A 14,049-nucleotide genomic window follows, 5' to 3' on the forward strand; every position below is an offset into this window, starting at 1 on the left:
CTGGAATGAATATATGCGTTTAATCCACTACTCATTTTAGATTATGATTCATATATCATTTGAAGAATATCATATCAGAAAACCATTGCATGACATATATTTTAACTGATTAGAAATATAATGATATGTAATAGATAAATGCCATATACAATAATTCATGAGGTTCGATATATGATACTGTCGTGCAACAGATCAAAAACCAAGCATCAACATGAACTATTATTAGATCTACAATAAAATGATGTAACTATATGAAAATGGCAAGAACTGTCCCCTTATATAGTAATAGCGAAATAGAATTGAAAGAATGCAAAGGAATAGTATTAGTTTTATTTGAAACAGAAGATGAGATAATAGATGATTTATTTGAAAATGCAAGTAAATATGCTTCAATATATTTAAGATTTGATGAAGGAAAATTCTATTTATTTGAAACAGGTATTGAATTTAGAAAGGAAATAAATAAAAAAGAATTAAAGTACATTGATGCAAATTATGATATTGAACTTTCAGACAAAATGGTAGCAATAATAGAAAAAATAAAACCGTTCCATGACGATGTATTCATAAGCCATCATAAAAGAAAATTGGATTTGAAGAGAAAATCATTCGATCGTGGTGAAACCGATTTGTATTATTATGTAAGAGAAAATGATAAGTTTAGATTATACTATTCTAAAGAAACAAGACAAACTGCTATCGTACACAATTATGAGAAAGGAAAATTATACGACAAACCTATCAGATTCAAGAGTTTTAGTGAATTACAAAGAGAAAGAATATCTTGATGTTTAGAAATATATATTTTTTTGTTGATGGATACTAAAATTAGCACATACTCTCAATATATTGTCTATTTTTTTAACTTAGTTTTAAGACCTAGATAATCTAGAAGCAATATGAAGTTGAAAATTGTTCGCTTTATATGTAAAAAAAAGCTGTATACATGGTAGGAGAACAAAACTCCACCCACTTTTCAAAAAGCGTCTATGTATTCAGAATTATAATTAATTAATTAATTATTATTGTAGAAGATAATTCAATCAAAAACATGAAAAGTGCGATTATTACATTAAACATAAAAGAATTTCATTATTTTATAATTAAAGTTACAGGAAATGGATTCGTTAATACCAGTATATTATTTTAGAGCAAAAGACAACATTATAAAAGATAATGAGTATATTCTAAAAAAGAAGGTAAGAAACAAAAAAGAAATGGTTAATCATTTTCTTAATAACAGATCAAATTATTGTATGTTTTACATTATAGTGAAAGATAACATAATTACACTACATAAGCAAGGGACTATAAAAAATAAAGAGATAGACGAAGAAGAAATACAGTATATAGGTGACTATTATGATTTTGAATTTGAAGATAAAAAGGTAGCTGTTTTTAACGAATCCGAAAAAACAAAAGACTTTGAAATTATCAAGATTGATGAAGATGGTGAACCTTTGCCTAGAATAATAAAATTGGATAATATCAAGTATTATTTTTATGAAAAGATTGGCGAAAACTATGTATTGTATTATAATGAAAATATTGATAATCTATCCAATGTTTTGTATGATATTGATAATTACGATAAAGTATCTAATGCATATCTTAAAGGAAAAGAAACTGCTAACCCGATAAAGTTAAATAATGTATATGAAATAATCGATTATATAAACAAGATGAAGGAGTAAAATGATACATATATAGGACTTATTTCTGAATTTATTTATTTGATTCTACTTCTTTTTGTAATCATCATTAACTCGTTCTATCTTCCGATTCATAATTCTCTTCATTTATTTCTGAATTTTTTGTTATTTCATTTATTTGATTATTAGATTTTCTTTTAAAAACTAGTATTTTTATACAGATAAACTATAAATTTTTCTGATATAATAGCATTGGACTTATATTTTCATATTCTTTCAAATCTATTTCACTTTTATTATACAAAAGAATTATTCTAGACATTTTTTATGGTCAGATAATTTCATATGTTCGTTTATTTCATCAATTCTAAAATCTGAGTCATATGCTTCTTGAAATATTTTATCTAAGCCTATTATGCAATGCTTTTTATAGTCTTCCCTATAGAGTTTAAAGATTGCTTTACCGCCTTTGTTTAAAATTATATAAGAATGGCATATATTATTGAATAGAAAAGCTTTAATGTCTTTATCCGTTTCGTATTCTATGATATCTAGCAAAAATAAATTTTTTAACGCATCCGTACTTGTTTCTTTCTTTTTAAATAGGTAGACCATATTATAAAAAATATTCCTTATATAATGCAATATATCGAGTAGATATATGGCTATTATTATAATTGTCGAGGCTTTTATATTGCGATATATATAGAGCGGAAAGAAAGTGAGCATAATTTTGACTAAAAATAATTTCGATGAAAAGTTAAGTATTTGCAATGTAAATATATTGAACTACAGCATATTGGTGATGGGAGTAATAGATGTATTTATTGTATGCTTAGTATGCGCAATGGGAGCGTCTGCGAATTGGTACATAGTCCTTATATTCACGTCATATAAAGCCTACAAAAATTGTGCTGAGGATCGGGACAAAACGCTTACAGGGGTAACCGAAGAGATGCACAATGATTTTGTACATGTACTCGGTGAGCTTAGTTATAGGATTTTAATGCTCATAGCGTTGGCTGTGATATTAGTGGATAGACTTCTGCCAACTCTGAGACTATATTTATGTGCATTGTTGCTGATAGAGTTGCTGATGTCAATGTTTTATGTTGTTTTCATAAATAATTAGAAGTAATAAATATTAAACTAAATGATATTAACATTAAACTTAGATCTTAAATACTCTGTGTAGAGAAGTATTGAATATATTTAGTCTGGTAGTATTCTCTAACACTCGGACTCAAATGTCGAATGTATAATTTATTAGAGAGGCATTTTACATTTGTCATTAAGTTAAATCACGATTTAGATAACGTACTCGAAGACTACCAAATAAGTAAAATTGCCATATTTATTGGATCTGGTGGACATGTCTTTAGAGATGTTGAAGCTGGTTTATTCTACAGAGGTGATAACAAGCTTCAACTGACATGGAATCAATCTGTATATTCTTTGCGTTTGTTACGCTAGGTAAATACTTGAACTGATTTTCCGTCTTTTTTAAGGAGAACGATCCCTCCATTATACAATAGCAATTTATCTTTACTACCTTACCCCCTAATTCTCTTTCTTTCCTCTTTCTTTCTTACTAATATCTGGCTTTTACTGGACAAGTCGTTCCGATATTGCAGCCATTTGGTGTTTATTGGTTAATACACACTCGACCCCATACTAACTTATCATCATTCGGGACATAATTAGACCCTAGATGTGAAGGATACGCTACAATGAGTCCATATCAACCGATTATACCCTTTGGAAAACAATTCAGGGAAGAGTTCTTTACATTATTAGATCATGAAGTTACTCCGGTTAACCATGGGTCGTATGGTCTAACCCCAACTCCGGTTCTTAACAAGTTCATCGAGTGCATTAAGGATGAAAATAAATTCCCAGATAAATTTGTTAAAATAAGACAACAAGCAGAATATATTCATGCTATCCAAATACTTGCGGATGAGGTGCTCAGATGTGATTACCATAACTTAGCGATAGTGGATAATGCAACCACTGCAGTTAACACTATATTACGACTGTATCCGTTTGAAAAGGGAGACAAGATAGTGATGCCAACTACAGTCTACGAAAGTTGTGGAAATACTGTCAAGTTTCTACAAAAGAGAATTGGTGTTGAGCCTGTGTTGGTAGAGATTGACTATCCGTTGAACGATGATGATATTGTCAGTAAGTTTGAGCAAGTGTTCCAAGGGACAAGGATTAAATTATGTCTATTTGATCTGATAATCTCTAATCCTGGTATCAGGTTTCCTTTCGAAAGGCTTACAGCACTTTGTAAAAAATACGGTGTGTTATCCTTAATCGACGGGGCCCATTCGGTAGGAATATTACCAATGAATTTAGGCGAGCTCAAGCCCGATTTTTACACTTCTAATTTGCACAAATGGCTATTTGTTCCCAGGGGATGTGCCATCTTATATGTTGATTCGAAACATTTCTCGTCCGTTGAAACTATGCCAATAGGACATGTGTTTGTTGATAATGAGGAAGCATTGTCATTTCCACCAGAGATGGAGTTGATCAAGAAATTCAAGTTCATAGCCACGAAGACATTTGCACAGGTATCATGTATTGAAGCAGCTATCAATTTTAGAAAGAATGCATGTGGTGGCGAGTCTACTATCTATAAATACTGCAATGAGCTATGCCACAAAGTGGGATTACTTATTACTAAAGATAAGTGGCATGGTATGAGCATTTTGAATGATGGATTCGATACAGTAACCACTATGATCAACATAGAAGTACCAATAGATCATCTTGCTAAGCGGGAAAATATTGTAATGGACAATAGCAGTCCAGAACAACAAGCGAAGTTTCTACACTTTTCTAGAAAGTTCATAGAAGAAGAAATGATTAACAAATATCACACCTTCATTCCAATGTTTTACCACCATGGGAAGTTATATGCGAGGTTTTCTTGTCAGATTTACAATGATTTAGACGACTATGACTATGCTAGTGATGTAGTGCTCAAAGTTCTCAAAAGCCTTTTCAGAAGTGATTGGTTTATTAAATGGTATAATGAACAGACTAGAGGTATCTGAGAGGTAAACATGAGAAATACGTATTGTTCACTCTCTACTCTGGACTTCTAGATTGTGATTCTTACCCACTAAGCTTCGATAGGAGGCTGGTGATTGTACCTGGCTTCGCTGTGGGGCTTGCAATGTAATGCAATGCATTTAATTTATAAATCCGAGTGTTGATGTTATGCCAAAAGTGGTATTTTCATGTGCACTCGCAATAAGTTCATACTGTTTAATTTTGCACCCTTTGAAGTAGATACTATATATGGTTTGATACGATTGACGAATAAGACTAGTTAATTTATTATTAGTATGAACTATAAATCTAATATTAAGACGAATGAAGAAACGATAAAATTCTTAAAAACCACATTGGTTCTCGTATGTTCTGTCGGTGACTGGTGATGGGAAAATACCTGCTTGTGTTAATCTAGAGAAGTCCCATTCTACAGCATTTTCAGTTTTCCATGACCAGAAAATCCATCCTGCGCCTTGTTCATATGCATCTAATTGAGCTTCAATGTATTTACGAACGTTCGTTCTATAGTCATTTGACCAGCTGCCGTAGTCGAGGTAATTATCACACGAACCAATGTATGGAGTGTTATCGAAGTCACCAGAGTATCTAGCACCTCTTCCAACACCATTCAACCATGTTGCACAGTCTGTCAAAGCAGCAGACCATTCACCGACAACATTCCAGTGAGATTCCTCGGTTGCACTTCTGCCCCATTGACAAACAGTTTCTACATGTTCATCAATGGATTTTTCTAAGTCATCTTGTGAGAAAACTTGGTAGTGGTGGTGGTCTACAACAACATCCCAGTATTTGTTTGGAGGATTGAAGTCGTTGTTCCAGAATCCCATATCTTGGAAGGCATCGTGGATAACAACAGTTTGCACCCCGGAGTTTCTGACGGTTTTGTATCCACCGTAAAAGAAGGTTTTCAACTTGTCCATATCTAATACTGTGCCTAAAGGCTCGTTCAATAACTCAATACCAATGACCACATCTTCGTAGTCAGAACCACCGTATTTTTCCAGGATTTGTGCTAATACATCAAGAGTGATTTGAGTATTGTCGCCCGATTGGAATCCATATTCATCACGTAAACCAGAGTTATCGAACCCGTTCTGCGATCCTGGAGCACCGTGCAAATCGATCCAGACCTTCACGTTATGGTTTCTACACCATTTCAATGCTTTTTTCAAGTACTTGTCTTGGCCCTGGACGTATGGATCCGAATCCAAAGTCTGGTAGGCCCAGTACCCGATTGGAATTCTCACCATATTCAAGCCAAGCTTGCTAATTTTAGCAATATCATCTTCCGTAATCCAATTATCCCAGTGGGTCTCTAAACGTTGCTTACATACATCCTTGCCCAACTTTTCGCAGTAGTGATATTCATCGACTGGAATATTACCATCATCAGCATTTTGTTGGAATAACGATGGAGTCATGTAAGGTTCCAATACGAACCACCCACCAAGGTTCACCCCGCGGATCTTATCGTTTTGATAGTCGAACCCGGAGTCCTTTTTGACCAATTTACCATTCTTGGGAGTAAATGGAGCTGCGACACAAATTCCTATGATAGCGAAAATAGCCATCAAGTGTCCTGCAACACTACTAGCAATAACCATTATGAATAATTTTATCAATTAAATAAATTATGATAAATAATGAAAATTGAATATTAACGAAAAAGAAGAAATAAAATACCCACTTATGTTGAAATTCTAGATGCTAATGATCCGTCAGGAATTTGGTCCGATATATATGAACCACAGTCTAAAATAAAGTTCCAAGATGCAGTTAATAATAGAACCCCAAACAACGCATTTGACAATTCGGTGAATTGCTAGTTTCACCAGGTCACTAATCCGTTCGCTGATAATAGATGGCCCATAATAGAGAAATTCAGAGGGGGGGTATACAATGTGATCAATTATGCAACTTGCTATTACACAGGGGTAATAAATCTGGTAGAGGTTTACGAAATAGTTATTTCTATTACCATTAGGGGAAGTGTTTGTAGCCATTTGATACTTAGAAATTGTTATCCCTTCAGAAAAAATGCGTTTTATCCCTTTTGTTACAGGGATAGCTATTGTACTCGATTATATAATTTGGGGTTATGAGGGATCCATGAGGGATCCATGAAAGGCCTCTACGCGTATATCGAGAGGAATGTAGACTGTGTAGCAATGTGGACAGGAGCATGGCTGGGACATGGTGTATAGAGGATGATGGATACAACTCGTGGATTGGCCACGGATAAATTGTGCCAGGTAGCCTAACACCTAGGCGACCGGAAAGAGATGCACGCGGTGTGACAGATAAGGGGAGACAGCCAGATGGAACCAAATGACTCCAGCCTCCAATTGGGGTTTGTGATTCGCGCATTAACATTGTTCGCAGCTAGTGAATTTAGACGGACATAGCCAAGAACGCGAAGAAAGCAAAATGGAGAGTAATGTGTTACGGCCAAGCTTCGATATGCTGGGGTAGGGAGATCGGAAAGGGTCAGGCCAAGAGGAAGGATAATGTCAAAAGAAACGACCAGGTCAAGGTCAAGACCAAAGGGTCAACGGTGGGGCCATCGCAGGGGGGGTGATTGGGGCACTAAAGGGGGCATTCACGAAAAATATCCTCCGCTAATGATCAAACTGCGTGAACCGGGGGCCCGTAAAGATGTCTCTACTGCATGTAGCATGCAATCGAAAAGGTATGAAACGGCATTCCGGTTCGTCTGGTCATACAAGCTGGGTGTATGTGTTTGAGGGTGCGGGCATAAGATGAAACAGAGAGTGAAACTTGACACGGTTAAATTGTGACGACCCTGAAGGTGGTCGTTTCAGCCGTCGTGACATCAATTCACAAATATGTGTCAACTGGTTGAAATTTGACAATACATTTTCGCGGTAGACACCCGACTAAGAATGAGTTCGTGGATCAATATGAGCACGATAAGATAAAGACGAGAGGTTCCATGGACTGGTTAAGACAAGACTCTAATGGGGGATTTAGAAGGCTCTTGTGATATTGTAAGACTGTGAAAAAGAAAAGCTCTGGTGGGGGGAGTTGTTGAGCGGACAACTATAGACAATGGGTGCAATATCCCCAATTTGGTCGAGTGGCTCCTTTACCAGTTTTTAGTCATACCTAAATAGTCATAATTGTATTAAACCTAATGTACAATGCAAGACAAGCTGATGGAGAGAGAATTAGTAGTTGATGACCGAACGTATTGTTGCAGTGGTATTCTTACTTGATTGTGCATTATTGAGCATAAATTGACGATTTTTGCAAATCACAGTGATAATAGTACAGAAGAAGTTGCGTGACAGATTGTTCAATCTATTGAGATCATTCTTGTGACCTGTTACTTCGATGATGGGGAGTAAGGAGATGTAATGATTATATGTGCGTGACAGTTTGAACCAGGTACAATTGGTTACATCATTTGGCACATATACGGATATGTACAACTCTAGACAGTAGAATTTGTCAATTTTTGCATTTCGCAACAATTAGTAGATGTTGAATAGTTAACATGGTGAAACTAACATATATATACAGAACTGTGATACACGAGAATCACAATATACAATCATTTGCACAATCTACTACTACCTCATATATTCTCGGCTGTTGCTATAAGAGGGTTGATTTCGTATCCAGTTTGGTTTCTAGTTGAGGTGCAAGGATAGATTAAAAGATAGAATTACGGACAGTTTCGCTGAAAGATCACAATCAAGTACTTAGACCTTCTTTCGACGGTTCATTACCCCAGCTTCGACTACATAAGAAACCCATTCAAATCTCCAAGAAGTCTTTATTCAAATTTCATAGAGTATATATACCCATTATCCAGCTCGACTTACGCTTTTCTGGCCCATATTTCAACAATTCCAAATTATTTGTACGTTCACAGAGATTAAATCCAGCTTTCGCATTTAATTTAATGTATAGATCTCTCATGTTTTTTATAACACATAATTCCAAGTTTCGGATTCAAAATACCCTATGAGAACATCGATGTAGAAGGAGTATGTCAATAAATACACATAGTTGATGCCAAATATTTCACTTGGATGATTGGGGCTAATAGTGAATATTGACATGCAGATCATAAGTTTGAACCATTGGGAACGATATTACTCAGATGATTTACATGCCATATTATTGATACTATGCGAATAGTAATTCTATACTTTCGATTGTAGATCGGCACGGTACCAATGATCCCACTCTAATTTGTTGATAGAATCAATCAGAAAACGTAATATTAAATGGATAATTAATTTCGGGGTCGTATTTCATTTCGATGTACCCGTCCCGGAAAGTAATTGTCTCATCAGTAATTTGACCATTCATATCGTAATATTTCTTAAAGTAACCCAACTTCTGTGCCTGTTCTAGTATTTCATCATACATTCTTTTATTCTTCTTTGCAGCAAATTTAAACATATTTATCTCTGGTTCATCTATACAATGGGTGTTTGAACTTGCTCCACCAATTTTCATAGCATATTTTAAATATTTGTATTTTTCACTCAAATCTTCATATACTTCTCGTGAAAAAACGCCAGGGAAATTAAAATATACTGGGCTGTATTTTTCTATCAATTTATAGTCGACATAATCAACGCTTATGAATTTAGAAACGCAATACCCACATAGCTTATATATATCGTTATGTTTAAATAATTCAAAAATCCAACAAGCAAATTTAGTATTGTGTATTATTCCATGTTTTATTGCTCTCAATTCAAGGTCCGAGATGTTTGCAATATCAATATCATATTCTTTACCAACATAGGCTAATTTGATGATATTCAAGTTATCAATGCCTTCCTGACCTTCACGCGCTATTTTCTGTTTCTTATGATATGATCCAAGATGATGTACATCATCGTCTTCCCGATGTTCTTTCTCAGCCATCAGATGATGTATATTAACGTATAATAAGTATTAAAAACCTGGCCAAATTGCGGTGAAAGAACTATAAACTATTACTCATATTTCGATTCTATTTTGTGTTGACTTTTTATGATTGTCTGAAAGATAAGATTACGAACAGATTTCGCTGAAGGAACACAATAGAGTGCTTTAGAACTCTCTCCGACGGCTCATTTCACCAACTTTCCGTTCCACTAGCAAACTCATTCAAATTTCCAAAAAGTCTTTATTCAACTTTTTCATGGAATATATATATCCGTTATCTATGAATTTCCCATTCATGTACTCTTCGCCTCGTAAGGCATCAAGATAACCACCAGTTATTTCTTTGTTTTCTACATAATCGTAGTAGTATCTAGGTTCAATGCTTATTCTCTTATAATACCCAAAATGTTTCTGTCTCTTCCGAAATTCCAAATTATCAGAACTTTCACAGTGATTAGATCCGTCTTTCGGTTTTAATTCAATGTAAAGGTCGTTCCAGTTTTTAACAATACATAGGGATGCTAAAGGTTCCTGTATGTATTCTCTGAACTTGTCGATTAATATCCTACATGTTTCTTTGGTTGGAGTTTCAGGGTCCCAAATCATCGATGGTCTGTATTTTATTATCAATTCATCGATTATTATGTTATTCATTACGAATTTTTCTGCAATTGCATCCATTACGAAACAATCTTTAGCGATTTGATCGTCTTTATATAAAGCCTTAGCAAACTCCAAATCTCTCCATACACCAAACATCAATGCTACGTCCAAATCATCATCATCATCATCATCAGGGCCGAAATAATGCCTTTTCAATTCTTCATATTCAGCAAAATAAGCAGCGAATAATACCTTAGTCTCTCTATCCAATTCATAGTCACTCATCATCCGATAAATTTCTACCACCACCTTTGCACCAATTGCTTATCGTTATCAGAGTACGACATCATAGACCAGGGCTGAGGCCCTCGAAGGACAAATGTCACACAAAACCTCCCCCGCGAGCACAGTCGTGTACTTTTACCAATTCGATGATAATGTCCCATTAGACAAATTTTTCACTCGAATCGCAGTATACGGTTAGGTCTTTATTCAAACTAAGAATAGTCTGCAATTTTTAGTAAAAGCTTAAAGTGATTATCTCTAGTTAACAATGTCTGTTGAAACCGCATTATCATACGCTGCTTTAATCTTAGCCGATTCTGACATCGAAATTTCGGCTGAAAAATTAGCCCAATTGACCGCTAAGGCCAACGTTGAAGTTGAATCTATCTGGACCGACATCTACGCCAAGGCTTTAGAAGGTAAGAACTTGAAGGACTTATTCTTCAACATCCAAGCTGCTCCAGCTGGTTCAGCTTCCGCTGCCCCAGGTGCTGCTGCTGCCTCTGGTGAAGCTGCTGCTGAAGAAGAAGCCAAGGAAGAAGAAAAGGAAGAATCCGACGATGACATGGGTATGGGTTTGTTTGATTAGATGACTACGCGACGTCCGTCGGGGTTTATAGGTTTTTAATTGAATAAATAATTGCGTGTTGATTGAGTGTAGAAGAAATTTGAGAATACTGGATGGTAGTACTGTACTAGGAAGTGTGAATAGATATTGGCCGATATTGACCATACTTATGATCCATCGTACTCCAAATCCAGATCCATATGTTTAGAACGACGTAGACATACAAAGTACGAGAACATAGACAGCATGCAATAGAATACCAGAACGTAGACAGCATGCAATAGAATACCAGAACGTAGACAGCATACAATAAAATACCAGAACAACGTATGGTACAACGTAGATTCTGACTACTTAGCAGACGGCCGAATATACATCAGAGCATCTGACGTAAACACCGCACAATTATGGTACTCCAATCTCATCGCTCTACACTCTCGTACTAAACCACGTTTGTATTAAATCAAATGAACAATTTACAGGATATAACCGTACGTAATGCTAATAAACACAATATATACTCAGCGTTCCTCAGCTCCTTATTTCTTCTTCTTGTCAGCTTCGGCTTCGGCCTTTTCTCTGGTACGCTTTTCTCTAATACCCTTGTATTTCTTGTCGGACTTGGCCAATCTCAAGGTTCTGAAAGCACTTTGTTCTGGTTGTTCAACGGCTCTTGGGGCAGATTCAACGGATGGTTGCACAACTGGGAAAACAGTAGCAACATCGGCTTGCTTGTGGCTGGCAGCTTCAGCAGCCTTGGTGTTCTTGTCGAAAACAACTAACTTGGACTTGTATTCTTGTAATCTGGCAACATTAGCTTCGAAGGTTTCTTCGCTTCTGTTTTGTCTTCTGTGGTCAACAGAGATACCAATGGTTCTAGCGTACTTAGCACTTAATCCAACAGCCTTTAATTCGGCTAAGGTGAACCCTCTACCGGCTCTGACCTTTCTGTTGTACTTGATAGTTGGACATCTAACAACTGGTCTCAAGGTGTCAATTGGTCTTGGGGCAATCTTGGCTGCCTTGGTCAATCTGTGGTCTCTTCTAGAAGCCTTCTTACCAGCTTGGTCTAAGTGGACCTTGACACGTTCCTGCCAGTGCTTTCTGAAGTGATTCTTTAATAATGGTAAGTTCTTAGAGATAGCCATTGTTACTTAAACCTATACTAATGATATTATTAAAAAGTAGGACTTAATTATCTTAAAAATTTTTCAATTCTTTTTTCCACTAATGCTCGTGCAATCCGCCAACTGGTGGTCACACTCACACCCATTAGGTGGGAGAGTGCTCGCTAAGTGATGAGATTCTGCCAACTCGTCGGGCGCCGCGGCCTCAGCGCACTGGTGTCGTTTAGCGGTGACAAGGAAGTCGCAGTCACAAACCACATGATTTCAGGTGACCACCGCGTAGTATAATTGGGCCTGCCATAGTACATATGGGAACACGTCCCTAAACCGCGAATCAGGGTTCCCAGAGCCCTCACTGGAACAATAGATCCACTGGCGAGCAGTGCGATTCGTTGGCGACGACCAGTGGGTTTGTGTAATTGGGCTCGAGAGGGCCAATTTTTTCAGTCTATTCGGTGCGATACAGGTTTAAGTAAAAGTGAAATTTTTTTTTCAGAGGAAAGCAATAGCTAATCAAGTAAATATGTCCACTCCATCTGTCCAAGTATGTATGAGTTGAGAGAACGGGAAAGGTATTGAAGAGGATACGAGAGAATAAAGAGCAAATGTGAAATCAAGGAAGAAAAAATGTTAAAAATGGTGTACTGAAGAATTAATGAAAGAATATTTAATGAGAAGGAGGAAATGAGGGAATACCGATAAATGAGAGATGAAGATGATAAATGGAGAAATGAATAGCATGGGAATGAAGAGAATAAACAAGTGAATATAAAGAGTGATTAACGAAAAAAATCAGCATAGAATTAAGATCGAACTTCAACCTACCTAATTTCCGTCGAATTACGTCCCAAATATGATATACTAACATTTTAGACTTTTGGTAAAAAGAAGACTGCTACTGCTGTCGCACACGTCAAAGCCGGTAAGGGTTTAATCAAGGTCAACGGTGCCCCAATCACCTTGGTCCAACCAGAAATCTTACGTTTCAAGGTCTACGAACCATTAACCTTAGTTGGTTTAGACAAATTCCAAAACATCGATATCAGAGTTAAGGTCTCCGGTGGTGGTCACGTCTCGCAAGTTTATGCCATCAGACAAGCCATTGCCAAGGGTTTAGTCGCCTACCACCAAAAGTTCGTCGATGAAGCCTCTAAGAACGAATTAAAGAAGGTCTTTGCTTCTTACGACAAGACCTTGTTAGTTGCCGACTCCAGAAGAATGGAACCAAAGAAGTTCGGTGGTCGTGGTGCCAGAGCAAGATTCCAAAAATCTTACCGTTAAGAAACCGTATCAATCATATATTCATATTATTTGGTGTTTCTTTTTAGTTTTAAATTTTTGGTTGGATTAGTTTTTTCATCCCCTTTTATCTAATGTATAAATAAATCACGTTTTGACATGAATGTAGTGTAGACTGATAGACCAAATGAGTAGAGAAAGGTACTGCCAAGAAAGTGTATTTGGTTAAATTCATTATCTTCCTCGATATTTGTAGAAATCAAATCGTTTACATCATCTGGTATTAATTAAGAAGATCAAGGTTGTTGAAACGTAACAGAATTTCTAATGTGGCCTTATATTAAGTGCCTCGTACCAATGGAAATTTTAGAAATGTTGATGTTGACAGTCTTATTTTTGATCTTGTATTAGACAAGAAGCTTTTTTCCTCTGCGTAGATGATTCTAGCTTCAGAACAATGCGAAAATCTATGCAATCTGCGGAGATACATTTGTCAACACCCGGACTTAACATTTTTCATACAAATTACTAAATGAAATGCATCTGGTATAAATATAAAACAATCTTCCCTTTA

General features: G+C 36.1%; 12 protein-coding genes across 12 annotated transcripts; 7 read left to right on the forward strand and 5 right to left on the reverse strand. All coding sequences in view use genetic code 12, as the record gives it.

Annotated features, from left to right (window-relative positions):
• Nucleotides 1–251: 251 nt before the first annotated feature.
• Nucleotides 252–788, forward strand: DEHA2D08316g (DEHA2D08316p; the record flags this gene model as incomplete). The annotated part of the gene is made up of 1 exon (XM_458822.1): nt 252–788. The coding sequence occupies one exon, from the start codon at nt 252–254 to the stop codon at nt 786–788; it is 537 nt and encodes a 178-aa protein (XP_458822.1).
• Nucleotides 789–1,118: 330 nt separating this feature from the next.
• DEHA2D08338g (DEHA2D08338p) lies at nt 1,119–1,694 on the forward strand (the record flags this gene model as incomplete). The annotated part of the gene is made up of 1 exon (XM_458823.1): nt 1,119–1,694. One exon carries the CDS (start codon nt 1,119–1,121, stop codon nt 1,692–1,694), a length of 576 nt encoding a protein of 191 aa, XP_458823.1.
• Nucleotides 1,695–1,961: 267 nt separating this feature from the next.
• On the reverse strand, nt 1,962–2,381 carry DEHA2D08360g (DEHA2D08360p; the record flags this gene model as incomplete). Its single annotated transcript, XM_458824.1, has 1 exon — nt 1,962–2,381. One exon carries the CDS (start codon nt 2,379–2,381, stop codon nt 1,962–1,964), a length of 420 nt encoding a protein of 139 aa, XP_458824.1.
• A 525-nt stretch (nt 2,382–2,906) lies between these two features.
• DEHA2D08382g (DEHA2D08382p) lies at nt 2,907–3,125 on the forward strand (the record flags this gene model as incomplete). Its single annotated transcript, XM_458825.1, has 1 exon — nt 2,907–3,125. One exon carries the CDS (start codon nt 2,907–2,909, stop codon nt 3,123–3,125), a length of 219 nt encoding a protein of 72 aa, XP_458825.2.
• A 257-nt stretch (nt 3,126–3,382) lies between these two features.
• DEHA2D08404g (DEHA2D08404p) lies at nt 3,383–4,720 on the forward strand (the record flags this gene model as incomplete). Its single annotated transcript, XM_458826.1, has 1 exon — nt 3,383–4,720. The coding sequence occupies one exon, from the start codon at nt 3,383–3,385 to the stop codon at nt 4,718–4,720; it is 1,338 nt and encodes a 445-aa protein (XP_458826.2).
• A 342-nt stretch (nt 4,721–5,062) lies between these two features.
• On the reverse strand, nt 5,063–6,346 carry DEHA2D08426g (DEHA2D08426p; the record flags this gene model as incomplete). Its single annotated transcript, XM_458827.1, has 1 exon — nt 5,063–6,346. The coding sequence occupies one exon, from the start codon at nt 6,344–6,346 to the stop codon at nt 5,063–5,065; it is 1,284 nt and encodes a 427-aa protein (XP_458827.2).
• An 833-nt stretch (nt 6,347–7,179) lies between these two features.
• Nucleotides 7,180–7,320, forward strand: DEHA2D08448g (DEHA2D08448p; the record flags this gene model as incomplete). Its single annotated transcript, XM_458828.1, has 1 exon — nt 7,180–7,320. The coding sequence occupies one exon, from the start codon at nt 7,180–7,182 to the stop codon at nt 7,318–7,320; it is 141 nt and encodes a 46-aa protein (XP_458828.1).
• Nucleotides 7,321–8,975: 1,655 nt separating this feature from the next.
• Nucleotides 8,976–9,650, reverse strand: DEHA2D08470g (DEHA2D08470p; the record flags this gene model as incomplete). The annotated part of the gene is made up of 1 exon (XM_458829.1): nt 8,976–9,650. The coding sequence occupies one exon, from the start codon at nt 9,648–9,650 to the stop codon at nt 8,976–8,978; it is 675 nt and encodes a 224-aa protein (XP_458829.1).
• A 225-nt stretch (nt 9,651–9,875) lies between these two features.
• DEHA2D08492g (DEHA2D08492p) lies at nt 9,876–10,544 on the reverse strand (the record flags this gene model as incomplete). Its single annotated transcript, XM_458830.1, has 1 exon — nt 9,876–10,544. The coding sequence occupies one exon, from the start codon at nt 10,542–10,544 to the stop codon at nt 9,876–9,878; it is 669 nt and encodes a 222-aa protein (XP_458830.1).
• Nucleotides 10,545–10,809: 265 nt separating this feature from the next.
• On the forward strand, nt 10,810–11,130 carry DEHA2D08514g (60S acidic ribosomal protein P1; the record flags this gene model as incomplete). Its single annotated transcript, XM_458831.1, has 1 exon — nt 10,810–11,130. One exon carries the CDS (start codon nt 10,810–10,812, stop codon nt 11,128–11,130), a length of 321 nt encoding a protein of 106 aa, XP_458831.1.
• A 518-nt stretch (nt 11,131–11,648) lies between these two features.
• On the reverse strand, nt 11,649–12,257 carry DEHA2D08536g (60S ribosomal protein L13; the record flags this gene model as incomplete). The annotated part of the gene is made up of 1 exon (XM_458832.1): nt 11,649–12,257. One exon carries the CDS (start codon nt 12,255–12,257, stop codon nt 11,649–11,651), a length of 609 nt encoding a protein of 202 aa, XP_458832.1.
• A 502-nt stretch (nt 12,258–12,759) lies between these two features.
• DEHA2D08558g (40S ribosomal protein S16) lies at nt 12,760–13,517 on the forward strand (the record flags this gene model as incomplete). Its single annotated transcript, XM_458833.1, has 2 exons — nt 12,760–12,780; nt 13,110–13,517. The coding sequence occupies 2 exons, from the start codon at nt 12,760–12,762 to the stop codon at nt 13,515–13,517; spliced, it is 429 nt and encodes a 142-aa protein (XP_458833.1).
• Between the last annotated feature and the right edge of the window lie 532 nt (nt 13,518–14,049).

Source organism: Debaryomyces hansenii, assembly GCF_000006445.2.
Source record: "Debaryomyces hansenii CBS767 chromosome A complete sequence".
NCBI lineage: Eukaryota > Fungi > Ascomycota > Pichiomycetes > Serinales > Debaryomycetaceae > Debaryomyces > Debaryomyces hansenii.